We start from the raw sequence: 14,215 nt of genomic DNA, 5'->3' as shown, positions 1-14,215 counted from the left end.
GGACACACATCTGTCTTTACTAATCTTTTTCTCTTAACATACCTAAAGAAGCTTTTACTGTCCTTTATATTCTTGGCGAGCTTACATTCGCACTTCATCTTTTCAGCCCGTATTGCCCTTTTTGTTTCCTTATGATGTCCTTTGAAAGTTTCCCATCTTCTGGCTTCCCGCTACTCTGTGCTATGTTATATAACTTTTCTTTTAGTTTTATACTGACTCTAACTTCCCTTGTCAGCCACGGTGGCCTCTTACTCCCCTTAGAATCTTTCTTCCTCTTTGGAATGAAATGATCCTGCATCTTCTGGATTATGCCCAGAAATTCCTGCCATTGCTGTTCCACCGTCATTCCTGCTAGGATTCTTTTCCAGTCGACCTCGGCCAGCTCCTCTCTCACGCCTTCATAGTCCCCTTTGTTCAACTGCAACACTGACACTTCTGATTTAACCTTCTCCCTCTCAAATGCTAGAAATGTAAGGCAAAAAAAACCGGAAGGCCACCTCTGTTGAGCTGCTGAGTATTTACAGCTTGTTCTGTTTTAGACTTCTATTTTGGGACATGAATCATGTGCAGGCAGAGGAGATTAATTTAACTTGGCGTCCTGCACAAACCACAAAATGCTGGAGCAACTCAGTGGATCAAGTCAAGTCAAGTCAAGTCAAGTCAATTTTATTTGTATAGCACATTTAAAAACAACCCACGTTGACCAAAGTGCTGTACATCTGATTAGGTTCCAATGGAAAAAAAAAGAAACATACAGTAGCACGCAAACAGTTCACAGCGCCTCCTCAATGAGCCTCAAACGCTAGGGAGTAGAAATAGGTTTTGAGCCTGGACTTAAAGGAGTCGATGGAGGGGGCAGTTCTGATGGGGAGAGGGATGCTGTTCCACAGTCTAGGAGCTGCAACCGCAAAAGCGCGGTCACCCCTGAGCTTAAGCCTAGACCGCGGGATAGTGAGTAGCCCCAAGTCGGCCGACCTGAGGGACCTGGAGTTAGAGAGGGGGTTTAGAAGATTTTTGATGTAGGGGGGGGAGTGTCCATTTAGGGCTTTATAAGTGAATAGGAGGAGCTTGAAGTTGATTCTGTACCGTACAGGGAGCCAGTGGAGAGAGGCCAGAATCGGGGTGATGTGGTCCCTTTTACGGGTACCCGTCAGGAGTCTCGCTGCGGCGTTTTGGACCAGTTGCAGGCGGGACAGGGAAGATTGGCTGATCCCAGTGTATAGGGAGTTGCAGTAGTCTAGGCGGGAGGAAATGAAAGCGTGAATGATTTTTTCTGTGTCGTCGAATTGGAGGAAAGGTTTGATTTTAGCTATGGTTCGAAGTTGGAAGAAGCTGGCTTTTACCACAGCGTTGACTTGCTTATCAAATTTTAATGCAGAGTCAAATATCATGCAGTCTGAAGAAGGTCTCCTTGGTCCATTCCCTTCACAGATACGGCCTGACCCGCTGAGTTCCTCCAGCACTCTGTGATTTGCTCCAGATTCCAGCATGAAGAGTTCCTGGTCGGTGTCTCCATTTAACCTGGCATCATGTTCAGCCAAGATAGACACAAATTGCTGGAGTAAACTCAGCGGGACAGGCGGCATCTCTGGAGAGATGGAATGGGTGGCGTTTCGGGTCGAGAGCCTTCTTCAGACAGAATGGTGATGTGTGCTCAGTCTGAAGAAGGGTCTCGACCCGAAACGTCACCCACTCCTTCTCTCCTGAGATGCTGCCTGACCTGCTGAGTTACTCCAGCACTTTGTGAATAAATACCTCTGACGTTTAACACATTCTGTGGCCCCAGCGAGTTGCAAACGACGCCGACTTTCCACTTGTGTGTGTTGTGTGTGTGTTGTGTGTGTGTGTGTGTTGTGTGTGTGTGTGTTGTGTGTGTGTGTTGGTGTGTGTGTGTTGTGTGTGTGTGTGTTGTGTATGTGTGGTATGTGTGTGGTGTGTGTTGTATGTGGTGTGTGCTGTGTGTGTTGGTGTATGTGGTGTGTGTGTGTGTGTGTGTGGTGTGTGTTGTGTGTGTGTGGTATGTGTGTGGTGTGTGTTGTGTGTGTGTGGTATGTGTGTGGTGTGTGTTGTGTGTTGTATGTGGTGTGTGTTGTGTGTGTGTGTTGTGTGTGTGTGTTGTGTATGTGTGTGTGTGTGTGTGTGTGTGTTGTGTGTGTTGGTGTGTGTGTGTTGTGTGTGTGTGTGTGTGTGTGTGTGGCGAGGAGTTAGAGGGGTTGGATCAAGAGTCAGTCTCGATTGCAACTTGTCGCTTTCGCTTTGAGCAGCGGCTGCCGGAGCCACAGCTACAAGGGTCTGCGCGCAACGCCAGAGGGGGGGAGAATGGACCATCCAGTCTACCATGGAAAGATTAACAAAGAGACATGCGAGAGACTTCTGGGCAGGTGTGGCAAGGACGGCAGCTACCTGCTGAGAGACAGCGAGTCCATGCCCGGAGTGTTCTGCCTGTGTGTGCTGTGAGTACTGTTACCTGACTCCCCAAACTCGCTGTTGCATCCACCTGTAACATCTAGACTCCCTCTCCCTCTCTCTCCCCTGACTCTCTGTCTGGAGAAGGGTCTCCACCCATTCCTTCTCTCCAGAGATGTTGCCTGTCCCGCTGAGTTACTCCACCAGCACTTTGTGTCTATCTTTTCGGCGTGTAACCAGCATCTGCAGTTCCTTTTATTCACAAAATGCTGGAGTAACTCAGCAGGTCAGGCAGCATCTCGGGGGAGAAGGAGTGGGTGACGTTTCGGGTCGAGACCCTTCTTCAGCTGTTCCTTTCTACACACCCACCTGTACCAAATGGGCGAGAAATCACCCCTCTCAATACCTTTAATAGGCACCCTGCCGCTTGCACAAGAGCTCAAAACGTTGATTTATTCACAAAATGCTGGAGTAACTCAGCAGGTCAGGCCCTGCTGAGTTACTCCAGCATTTTGTGAATAAATCGATTTGTACCAGCATCTGCAGTTATTTTCTTATAGCTCAAAACGTTGACAGCGCTCATGTAACAACATATTTTTTCATAAATTCATAAGTTCTATTGCAGAATTAGCCCATCAAGTCTACTCCGCCATTCAATCAAGGCTGATCTATCTCTCCCTCCTAACCCCATTCTCCTGCCTTCTCCCCCTAATCCTTGACACCGGTACTAATCAAGAATCTGTCTATCTCTGCCTTAGAAAATGTCCACCGACAGCCTCCTGTGGCAATGGATTCCACAGATTCACCACCCTCTGACTTTTTTTTCCAAGGGTTTAAGAGGAAAGGGTAACAGCCTTCAATTATAGACAGTGTACTTTGCTAACTCAGACCCGAAGAAGGGTCCCGACCCGAAATGTCACCCATCCTTATTCTGCAGAGATACTGCCCGACCCGCTGAGTTACTCCAGCACCTACAGAAACAAGTAGAGAGGTACATGGATAGGACATGTTTAGAGGGGTATGGGCCAAACGCAGGCAGGTGGGACTAGTGTAGATGGGACATGGTGGCCGGTGTGGGCAAGTTGGGCCGAACTATCTGTTTCCACACTGTATGACTACCACACTTTGAGACTGTCTTTGGTGTAATTCAATGTCTGCAGTTCTGTGTTTCTGAAGATTTCAATTAGTTATGGTTCTTTCCCTTTAACTGGTGTGCCTGCAAAGTTTCACTGTACATTTAGATTTTCAAGTGAAGCAGTTCATTCACTTCATTCACGGTTGGTAGAGTTGCTGCCTTACAGTGAATGCAGCGCCGGAGACCCGGGTTCGATCCCGACTACGGGTGCTGTCTGTACGGAGTTTGTATGTTCTCCCCGTGACCTGCGTGGGTTTTCTCCGAGATTTTCGGTTTCGTCCCACACTCCAAAGACGTGCAAGTTTGTAGGTTAATTGGCTTGGTAAATGTAAAAATTGTCCCTTGTGGGTGCAGGATAGTGTTGATGTGTGGAGATCGCTGGTCGGCGCGGACTCGGTGGGCCGAAGGGCCTGTTTTCGCGCTGTATCTCCAAAGTAAAAAGTCCCTGGTCATTGCACTGGGACAGTTGGATTTGATGCTTCTTTGAGGTCTTTGCAATACGGTCCTAGTCAGATTACGTTTTACTGTAACAGGACTTATAGTTTGGTTCTAATTACAAAATAAATAGTGTTTGAAGTTACCCATTGAAACAGATGCAGACTCATCGGATCATAAGTTCATGAATTACAGGAGCAGAATTAGGCCATTTGGCCCATCAGTCTACTGTCATTCAATCATGGCTGATCTATTTTTCCCTCTCAACGCCATTGTTACATTAGGGAAAAAAGTATGTTTGGCCCGTTATGTTTGTGCTTTTTTCTGGAACATTCTGTCAACCCCTTTCTTCTATAATACACTTCGGTCTGCTTAAACAAAATATTACAATTGCTTTCGTGGAATTGTGTATTTAATGGAAATGTCAGATGAATAAAATAGGAACATGTTCCCAATGTTGGGGGAGTCTAGAACAAGGGGCCACAGTTTTAGAATAAGGGGTAGGCCATTTAGAACTGAGATGAGGAAAAACTTTTTCAGTCAGAGAGTTGTGAATCTGTGGAATTCTCTGCCTCAGAGGGCAGTGGAGGCCAATTCTCTGAATGCATTCAAGAGAGAGCTGGATAGAGCTCTTAAGGATAGCGGAGTCAGGGGGTATGGGGAGAAGGCAGGAATGGGGTACTGATTGAGAATGATCAGCCATGATCACATTGAATGGCGGTGCTGGCTCGAAGGGCCGAATGGCCTCCTCCTGCACCTATTGTCTATTGTCCATTGGAACTGAACTGGATTTTGAAGTATATTTGCGAAAATGTGACGATTTTCATTTAGTGTTGATGAGAAAGATTTGTAAGGTCTACAGTATTGAGATAAAGTGGAACATGTGTATTGGGGCTCAAAAGGACACAAAGTGCTGGAGTAACTCAGCAGATCAGGCAGCATCTCTGGAGAATATGGATAGGTGACGTTTTGGGTCAGGATCCTTTTTCAGACTTAGTCCCAACCCGAAACATCACCCATCCATGTTCTCCAGAGATGCTGCCTGACCCGCTGTTACTTCAGCACCTCTAGTCCTTTTGTGTAAACCAGCATCTGCAGTTCTTTATTTCTACAGCAGTAATTGGGCAAACTGATCTCCAGCAGAGCATGTTTTCAGTTTCAGAAGCCGACAGACTTGTTTTTCTAAGACTGTACATTAAAGGAGAAAAGATTTTTTGAAAAGCCGCATGTAGTTAGGCACGAGGTAATGGTAGAAGTCACCGAATGGCCAAAAAGATAACCAATCCATTTACACACCGAAGATAGAGTCAACACGCTGGAGTAACTCAGGGGGTTAGGCAGCATCTATGGAGGAAAAGAACAGGTGACGTTTCAGGTCGGAACCTTTCTTCAGACTGAAAGATAGAGGGGGTGTGGGGCAAGGGCGATGGGGGGGGGGGGGGGGGGGGGAGGGAATAAACTGGAGGCGAGAAAAAGCCACAACAAATCAAGGTCGGCAATAGATGACCTCTGGAAGGGTGGTGCCTGTAGTGGCCTATTGTTGGCTGGGAAGGTGTGATAACAAGGTGCAGGCAGCACAGTGGCACAATGGTATTGCTGCCTTACAGCGCCAGAGACCCGGGTTCGATCCTGACTACGTACAGAGTTTGTACATTCTCTGTGATGGCCTGGGTTTTCTGCGTCCGGGTGCTCCGGTTTCCTCCCACATAGCAAAGATGTGCAAGTTTGCAGGTTAATTGGATGCGGTAAAAATCGTAAATTGTCCCTAGTGTGTTGGATAATGCTGTTGTAAGGGGTGGTCGCTTGTTGGCGTGGACTCAGTGGGCCGAAGGGACTTGTATCCACGCTGTATCTCTACAGACTAACGACTAATCAAGAGGGACACAAGGATGGAACTGGCAGGAGCTTTACACCTCAACAGGAGCCCCAGCCATCATCCCCCCAGACCTGGGTTGACTTTAGATGCAAAGTGTTTGAAACCGAGATCCAAAGTCAAAAGATGGACACACAAGATAGACATAAAAAGCTGGAGTAACTCCGTGGGGCAGGCAGCATCTTCCGGTCGAGACCCTTCTTCAGACCCAAAACAGTGGAGTAACTCAGCTATGGAGGGCGTGCAGCGTAGGTTCACTAGGTTAATTCCCGGAATGGCGGGACTGTCGTATGTTGAAAGGCTGGAGCGATTGGGCTTGTATACACTGGAATTTAGAAGGATGAGGGGGGATCTTATTGAAACATATAAGATAATTAGGGGATTGGACACATTAGAGGCAGGAAACATGTTCCCAATGTTGGGGGAGTCCAGAACAAGGGGCCACAGTTTAAGAATAAGGGGTAGGCCATTTAGAACGGAGATGAGGAAGAACTTTTTCACTCAGAGAGTGGTGAAGGTGTGGAATTCTCTGCCTCAGAAGGCAGTGGAGGCCAGTTCGTTGGATGCTTTCAAGAGAGAGCTGGATAGAGTTCTTAAGGATAGTGGAGTGAGGGATATGGGGAGAAGGCAGGAACGGGGTACTAATTGAGAGTGATCAGCCATGATCGCATTGAATGGCGGTGCTGGCTCGAAGGGCTGAATGGCCTACTCCTGCACCTATTGTCTATTGTCTATTGTCTATTGTCAGGCAGCATCCCGCTGAGATACTCCAGCATTTTGAGTCTATCTTCGGTATAGACCAGCATCTGCAGTTCCTTCCTACACATTAAAAGTAAAACAAAATGAAAGAGTCATACAGTGCTGAAACAAAGTCAATCAACCCACCATGTTGTACTGACTTTCAAGTATCTATCTATACAAACCCCATTTGCTTGGTTTTGATCCTTAGCCTAGATTTTTAGATTTAGAGATACAGCGCGGAAACAGGCCCTTTGGCCCACCGGGTCCGCGCCGCCCAGCGATCCCCGCACATTAACACTATCCTACACCCACTAGGGACAATTTAAAAAAAAACATTTGCCCAGCAACTAGAATGTTCAGTCACTGTATGAAAGCACATCGTTTGGTGCAGGTTAAAGCCAACTAATGCAATCTAGTAAAATAGTTTATATTTTGAAGCTACCTTTTGCAAAATGTTATTTTCATTGATTTTTGTTTGCATGCTTGGTTGCTGTAGTCTTACCTGAAACAGTGGCCATGTTTACAATTTTGAACAATCTTTAAATTTAAAGATCATCCTTACAAAACAATATTTAGATTTTTGAGATCATGAAGCTTCACCTGCATTAATCTTCAATCGGGTACATGGATAAGAACAGTTGAGAGGGATATGTGTTAAACGTGGGCAAATGGGACTAGCTTAGATGGGGCATCTTAGTTGGCGTGAACGAGTTGGGCTGAAGGGCCTGTTTCCATGCTGTATGGCTCTATGACTATGATGCTGGTTTGGATTAGACACCCCCTGATCAGTCGTACAGAAAACATGCTGTAGACATGAGCACACTAACCTTTCATAGCAAGGGTCCTGACCTGAAACGTCACCCATCCATGTCCTCCAGGGATTCTGCCTGACCTGTTGACGTATTGCGCTTTGTGCCTTTTGTTTGTAAACCAGCATCTGCAGCTCCTAATTTCTACATTCTAAACTTTCATAGCGATTCACTTTTAAGTTTCACATTCATCGTTAACACTAACTTAACAAAATAGATCATAGGTTCACTCTCATGCTGAAAAGAAGTACATTTGCACTGCCTTAAAGAAATATATACAAGTATCAAAAAAAAAATTACACATGTAGTAAGTCTGCACGTCACTTCAGCTCTTGGATTTCCTAACATTCTTTTAAACATTTAGTTAAGTTTAGTTTATTAATAATTATAATAATAATAATAATAATAATAATGCATTACATTTATATAGCCCTTTTCTAAACACTCAAAGACGCTTTACAGGGTTTACTAAAACATAGAAAAGAAAGTAAATAGATAAATAAGTAAATGAACAGAAAAGGAAAAAGAAGGTGAGGTGACAGTCAGTGGTTGAAGGCGGTGCTGAACAGGTGAGACTTCAGTGATGTTTTGAATGTGGTGAGTGAGGAGGAGTCTCTGACGGTTTGGGGTAGTGAGTTCCAGAGTGTGGGAGCAGCGATGGAGAAAGCCCTGTCCCCCCAGGATCTGAGTTTGGTCCGGATGGGGAGGGACAGGAGGTTAGCAGCAGCAGAGCGGAGGGTACGGGTTGGAGTGTGTCTGTGGAGGAGGTCAGTCATTATTGTCACGTGTACTGAGCTACAGTGAAAAGCTTTTGTTGCATGCTAACCAGTCAGCGGAAAGACAATGCATGAATAGAGTCAAGCCATACACAGTGTACTAATTCATGATAAATGGCATAATGTGAATAATGTTTACTGCAAGATAAAGTCCAGTAAAGCCTGATCAAAGATAGCCTGAAGGTCTCCAATGAGGTAAATAGTAGCTCAGATCTGCTCTCTAGTTGTTGGTAAGATAACAATGGTAAGATGTTTTCAGTTAAGCCTGTGTGTGTATGTGTGTCACTGTGCACCTGCTTATGATCTGTCTAACGAATGTTCCTTTCGTTAAAAGTTGAGGACGAACTGTTTGATCTGTAGAACAAAGTGCCATGTTTCTAAATTTGTCAAAGATGCAAAAGCAGGTGGCAAGTTGAACTGTGAAGAACATGCAAGCAACTGGAAATTTAAATTGATCAGGTATCTCAGTCAACAAAGTCAATGGGGCTGACTTTCAGAAGTAGATTTGCTTCATTTATTTGCCACTAATACATTGTACGTTTGAGCTACCAAATAAAACGGAATTTCTGTCCACAAGAGGCTGCGTAATGTTAAATAAGCAGTTAAGAAAGTTGTTGAGAGAGTACAATGTGGGAAATGTGAGGTTGTTTAATTTGGTTGGAAGAACAGAAACAATAGGTAGATTTTCTTTAGAAGGTAGGAAGAAGAAGGGTCTCCATTCCTTCTTTCCCTGTGCCGCTGAGTTACTCCAGCATTTTGTGTCTATTTTCGAATGTGATTGTTGGTTGTGTTTGTTGTATTATAGCAGTGACTACACTACAGATGCATGATTCTGATCAGACAAAATCAACTAAACAAATCTTCTGCAACTATCAGAATTTACATGAAACATGTATATTAGTAAACAAAGTTCAATGGATTACTCATAAAGAATAAATCAGAAGATTTACAAGGATTTTGCCAGGACTAGAGTCTGGGCTATAGGGAGAGGTTGAGTAGACTGGCACTCTATTCCTTGAAGTGCAGGAGGATGAGGGATGATCTTATCGAGGTGTATAAGATCAAGAGAGGAATAGATCGGATTAGATGCAGAGAGTCTCTTGCCCAGAGTAGGTGAATCGGGGACCAGAGGACATAAGTTTAAGGTGAAGGTGGAAAGATTTAATAGTAATCTGAGGGGTAACTTTTTCACACAAAATGGGTGGTGGGTGTTTGGAACAAGCTGCCAGAGGAGGTAGTTTGAGGCAGGGGCTATCCCAAAGTTTAAGAAACAGTTAGACAGGTACATGGATAGGACAGGTTTGGAGGTATATGGGCCAAACGCAGGCAGGTGGGACTAGTGTAGCTGGGACATGTTGGCCGGTATGGGGAAGTGGGCCAAAAAGCCTGTTTCCATGCTGTGACTCTATCAAAGCTATCTTCAATTTTACTTCTACCGTTAACCTTTAGCCAAGATATCATTGGGTAAGACTAACCCTTAAAAATTACCACAGGAAATATAGATTCTGTAAAGAAGGCGGGGATTAGATGATGGAATATTTAAATTTAAAAAATATTTACAAATTTATAGCCTGTGTCTAATTTTATATCCATTCCATAAGATACCAAATTGCTATTATCTATTATACGTAAAATTTATGGTTTTGATTAAAATTCAATCACAGTTGTAAAATATATTTGTAATATCTAGTTCTAATAATCCACGCACTTCATCTTGTATCGTAAGTTTTTTAAGTGTTGGTTTTCTAAGTCTGGTGTTGAGTTCATTCACATAATGAACATATTGCCACAAATGAAGTTCCTCGTATGTTGCAAAACATACTTGGCTAATAAAGTATGATTGTGATTGTGATTGTGATTGTGATTGTGATATTTTGTTAATTTTGGCTTACACAGATTTACAATGAAACAGGATATTCGGACAATATCATAAGTTCATAAGTGATAGGAGCAGAATTAGGCCATTCGGCCCATCATGTCTACTACGCCATTCAATCCTGGCTGATCTATCTCTCCCCCTCAACCCCATTCTCCTGCCTTCTCCCCATAACCCCTGACACCCGTACTAATCAAGAATCTATCTACCTCTGCCTTAAAAATATCTACCTCTGCCTTAATCGTTCTTGTTGAAAATCATGGGCTTGTCCCACACTGTTTTAATCCTTATCCCTGACAGATTATTCACCTTCCTGTGTGTACTTAGCCAAGGTGTCCTCAGTTGCAGCTGCATTATCAGATTCAGTTGCTGCTTCAGGTGGTGAGTTTTGCATTCTAAGCAATTATTGTACAATTTTTACATTTACCAAGCCAATTAACCTACAAACCTGTACGTCTTTGGAGTGTGGGAGGAAACCGAAGATCTCGGAGAAAACCCACGCGGTCACGGGGAGAACGTGCACACTCCGTACAGACAGCACCCGTAGTCGGGATCGAACCTGGGTCTTCGGTGCTGCAAGTGCTGTAAGGCAGCAACTCTACCGCTGCGCCACCGTGCCGCCCTAAATGGGGAAGCATATTTTCTTCATCAAACCTTTATAAACTTAAAGATAGCTATCACAATTGTTCCTCTTCTTGTCGTTTCTTCTGAGAGAAACTAACATTTCTCAAGAGCTGAAAATGATTGCCAAGGTCAGCATTTACTGCCCACCTAACTGCCCGTTGATTTGCTGCAGTCTTTCTGGCCAAGTTATTTCCCGTGGTGTGATAGTATCCGGAGTTGCTGGGCTGATGATTTAGTTCTAAATCAGAATGGCGTGTGACTTGGAGAACCAAAGATAGACACAAAATGCTGGAGTAACTCAGTGAGACAGGCAGCACCTCTGGAGAGACGGAATGTGTGCGTTCCGGGTCAAGACCCTTCTTCAGACTGAGAGTCAGGGAGGAGGGAAACTAGAGGGATGGAAGGGTACAAAGAGCACGTAAGTTGTGAAAAGGACAGATCAAAGCAGACGACGATCACGGTTCATTGTTGGCTGAGGGGAAGGTGACAACGAGGCATACAAATAGTAAAATTAATCAGGAGGACAGTGAAACTGGTCGGAGAACTAGGATGGGGGAGGGATGGAGACAGAGAGGGAAAGCAAGGGTTTCGTGAAGTTAGAGAAATCAAGATTCCTGCCAGTGGGTTGCAAGCTGCCCAAACAAATTATGACTGAGGGAACCTGGGGATTGTGACGTTCTCAAAGACCAACTCTCCTTGTTCTTCATACAGGTGCAGTCTGTACGGAGTTTGTACGTTCCCCCTATGACCGCGTGGGTTTTCTCTGAGATCTTCCATTTCCTCCCACACTCCAAAGATGTACAGATTTATACGTTAATTGGCTTGGTGTAAATGTAAAAGTTGTCCCTAGTGTGTGTGTGTGTGTGTAGGATAGTGTTAGTGTGCGGGGATCGCTGGTCGGTGCGGGCTCGGTGGGCCGAAGGGCCTTTTTCCGCGCTGTATCTCTAAACTAAACTAAAAGTCCAAAATCCACAATGAATTTGGTTGGAAGATTAGGACTTCACCCTTAGTTTATGGACGGACTGTCAGGGATAGGTGACGTTTCGGGTCAGGACCTTTCTTCATTCTGCCGATCTTAAACGTCACTTATCCAAGTTCCAGTACTCCGGAGTACTCCAGCACTGTATGCCTTTAGTGATATTCTATGATGATCCCTACAGTGACAATTCCAGTAGTGTTATTCCTGGCGACATAGGCTGAATGATAAGCAAGATACAAGTGTAGAGGCCATCAATAGAAGTTATTTACCTTTTAAAATTCTGGAAGAAACATTTAATCAGAGAATGGTTAGAATGTAAAACTTACCTGGAGTAGGAAAAGCATTAAGGCTATTCAGGAGATATCGGAGAAGTTGAAGATTACCTGAGGGAAAGAAATGGGGATACATTTTGATGAAATTGAAATTGCCCAGTAGTTGGTTTAGGGACTTTCTATTGGATTAAATAGATTGAACAAGGCAAAACTTTCACAAAATAAACTAGGTGTGGTTGACAGCTTGATTTAACCCCTCAATCCTTCCTGTTTTAGAGTTGAAAGCACAGCGTGGGCCAGGACTTGGGCTATAGATATACACTATCACTCTCCACATGGTGAAGAATAGTTTTATACAATACTTATCACATTCAGCCACCCAAATCAAAACAGACAAAAGTTAATGGGAGTGTTGTGTAGATTATATATCTTGATTAGACTGCGTGATTTTAACATTGAATAACCAAAATGGATGTTGAGCATAATTTGTATCTGGTCGATCATTTAAATGTGTGTCTTGTACAACTTGTACAACTTGTGATCTTTCATTGTTGCACCTGTGCTAATTATTGTAATTCAATCATTTAATTGTTCCGTTGTCAGTACACATGGTAATAAAACACTCTTGACTCTTGACAAATGAGAAAGTACTTCATGAGTGTAGTACAATTGGAGATGCAGGTATAGGGTGGTCTGCAGCACTGGGGTTCTGCAGGGAACAGTGCTAGCGCCATTCTTGTTCACCCTGTACAATGCGGACTTCAAGCACAGCTCTGCAGACTCCTACCTACAGAGGTTCTCTGACGACTCTGCCATCATCGGCCTCATCGCGGGCGACGAGGACAGGGCGTACAGAGAACTGATCAAGGAGTTTGTGGACTGGTGCCAGCGGAACTGCCTTCGGGGAAAACCAGGGAGATGGTGGTAGATTTCTGCAGGTGCAGCCGGGTCCTCCCGACACCGGTGAACATCCAGGGAATGGACATCGAGAGGGTGGATTCTTATAAGTACCTGGGTGTCTACCTCAACAATAGACTGGACTGAAAACACCGATGCGCTATACAGAAAGGGCCAGAGCAGACTTTATCTGCTAAGGGGACTCAGGTCCTTTGGAGTGCAGGGGACAATTAAACATAGTCTTAAACAGTCACCACAATGGCGCATGAGAATCCCCAGGCACACAGCATAAGCAGAGACCCACAGCCACCAGTTCAATGTCTGGGCCGCACACATGCTCCTTCACCGTGATGTGACCAGAGTTGTTCCGACCGCTGTTTCTGCAGTCCCTGTCCGCCCGAACAGCCAGAAAGCCGTCCACACTCGCACCAGACTCCGGGATGTCCTCATGGTGCCATGTCCCCGCTAAACACTGAGGTCACTCCACTCACTGCACTCTCTCCGAGTCCTCACCAGCACAGGCCACACGTCCATTTTGTTTTTTCGGCGACCTCACATTCCCCACTGTGACGGAAGGCAGATAACGTAGACCTCCTTTCCTCCTTTTCTCCCTCGGTCGGGGCGATCGAAACATCCGCAGTCTGGGTGATCGAAGCTCCTGTGATCGGGGCGATCGAGGCTCCCGTGATCGGGGCGATCGAGGCTCCCGTGATCGGGGCGATCGAGGCTCCCGTGATCGGGGCGATCGAGGCTCCTGTGATCGGGGCGGTCGAAGCTCCTGCGGTTGGAGCTCATTCAGTCGATCCCTAACAGTGGAGCCGCCAGCTCCACGATGTCAAAGTCGCAGTGCAGACGGAAATATGATTAAAAAAAGTCACATCTCCGTAGAGGAAAGAGATAAAAAAGGTTTCCCCCAATCCTCCATCCCCCCCCCCCCCCCCCCCACCCTCACATAATACAAAAACTAAAGGTACACTAAAAACATACAAGTAAGCACAGTAAACCCAGTAAGCAAAAGAAGAAAAAGACGATACAGGCTGTTGGTGAGGCTGACTTGTACAGCACTATTCATGTTGTGCTTGGCCTGAGAGTTAACCATTTTGGGTGCATAAATCTGTCAATTCCAGAACTAAGGTTTCATACATATGAAGCTCAAATCCTTCAGAATGTTACTATTGTTGGAAATTTAAACAAAAAAAGTATATAAATTGAAAACTGAGGACTTGCTGAAAACTCTCTGGTTTGTGATTTGTGTTTACTTGTATGTTTTTAGTGTACCTTTAGTTTTTGTACTAATTCCCACCAGTCTGCTCTTTTAACATATTGACTGCTTTTTCAAACTCTTTATTATCGGGTGAATGCACGGGATCGTTTCCCCACGGTCGGGCAATC

General features: G+C 44.9%; 1 protein-coding gene across 1 annotated transcript in view; it reads left to right on the top strand.

The window, feature by feature from the left end:
• Positions 1-2,304: 2,304 nt before the first annotated feature.
• Positions 2,305-14,215, top strand: part of LOC144600429 (SH2 domain-containing protein 1A-like) — a 39,537-nt gene continuing 27,626 nt past the window's right edge. The window contains exon 1 of the mRNA XM_078412019.1: positions 2,305-2,453. Within this exon, the coding sequence (XP_078268145.1) occupies positions 2,320-2,453 (134 nt within the window). The 5' untranslated portion in view covers positions 2,305-2,319. The remainder of the gene's footprint in view (positions 2,454-14,215) is intronic.

This window comes from Rhinoraja longicauda, chromosome 15 (genome assembly GCF_053455715.1).
Source record: "Rhinoraja longicauda isolate Sanriku21f chromosome 15, sRhiLon1.1, whole genome shotgun sequence".
NCBI lineage: Eukaryota > Metazoa > Chordata > Chondrichthyes > Rajiformes > Arhynchobatidae > Rhinoraja > Rhinoraja longicauda.
Note: the sequence above shows the minus strand (reverse complement) of the source record. Positions and strands in the feature narration are given on the sequence as shown.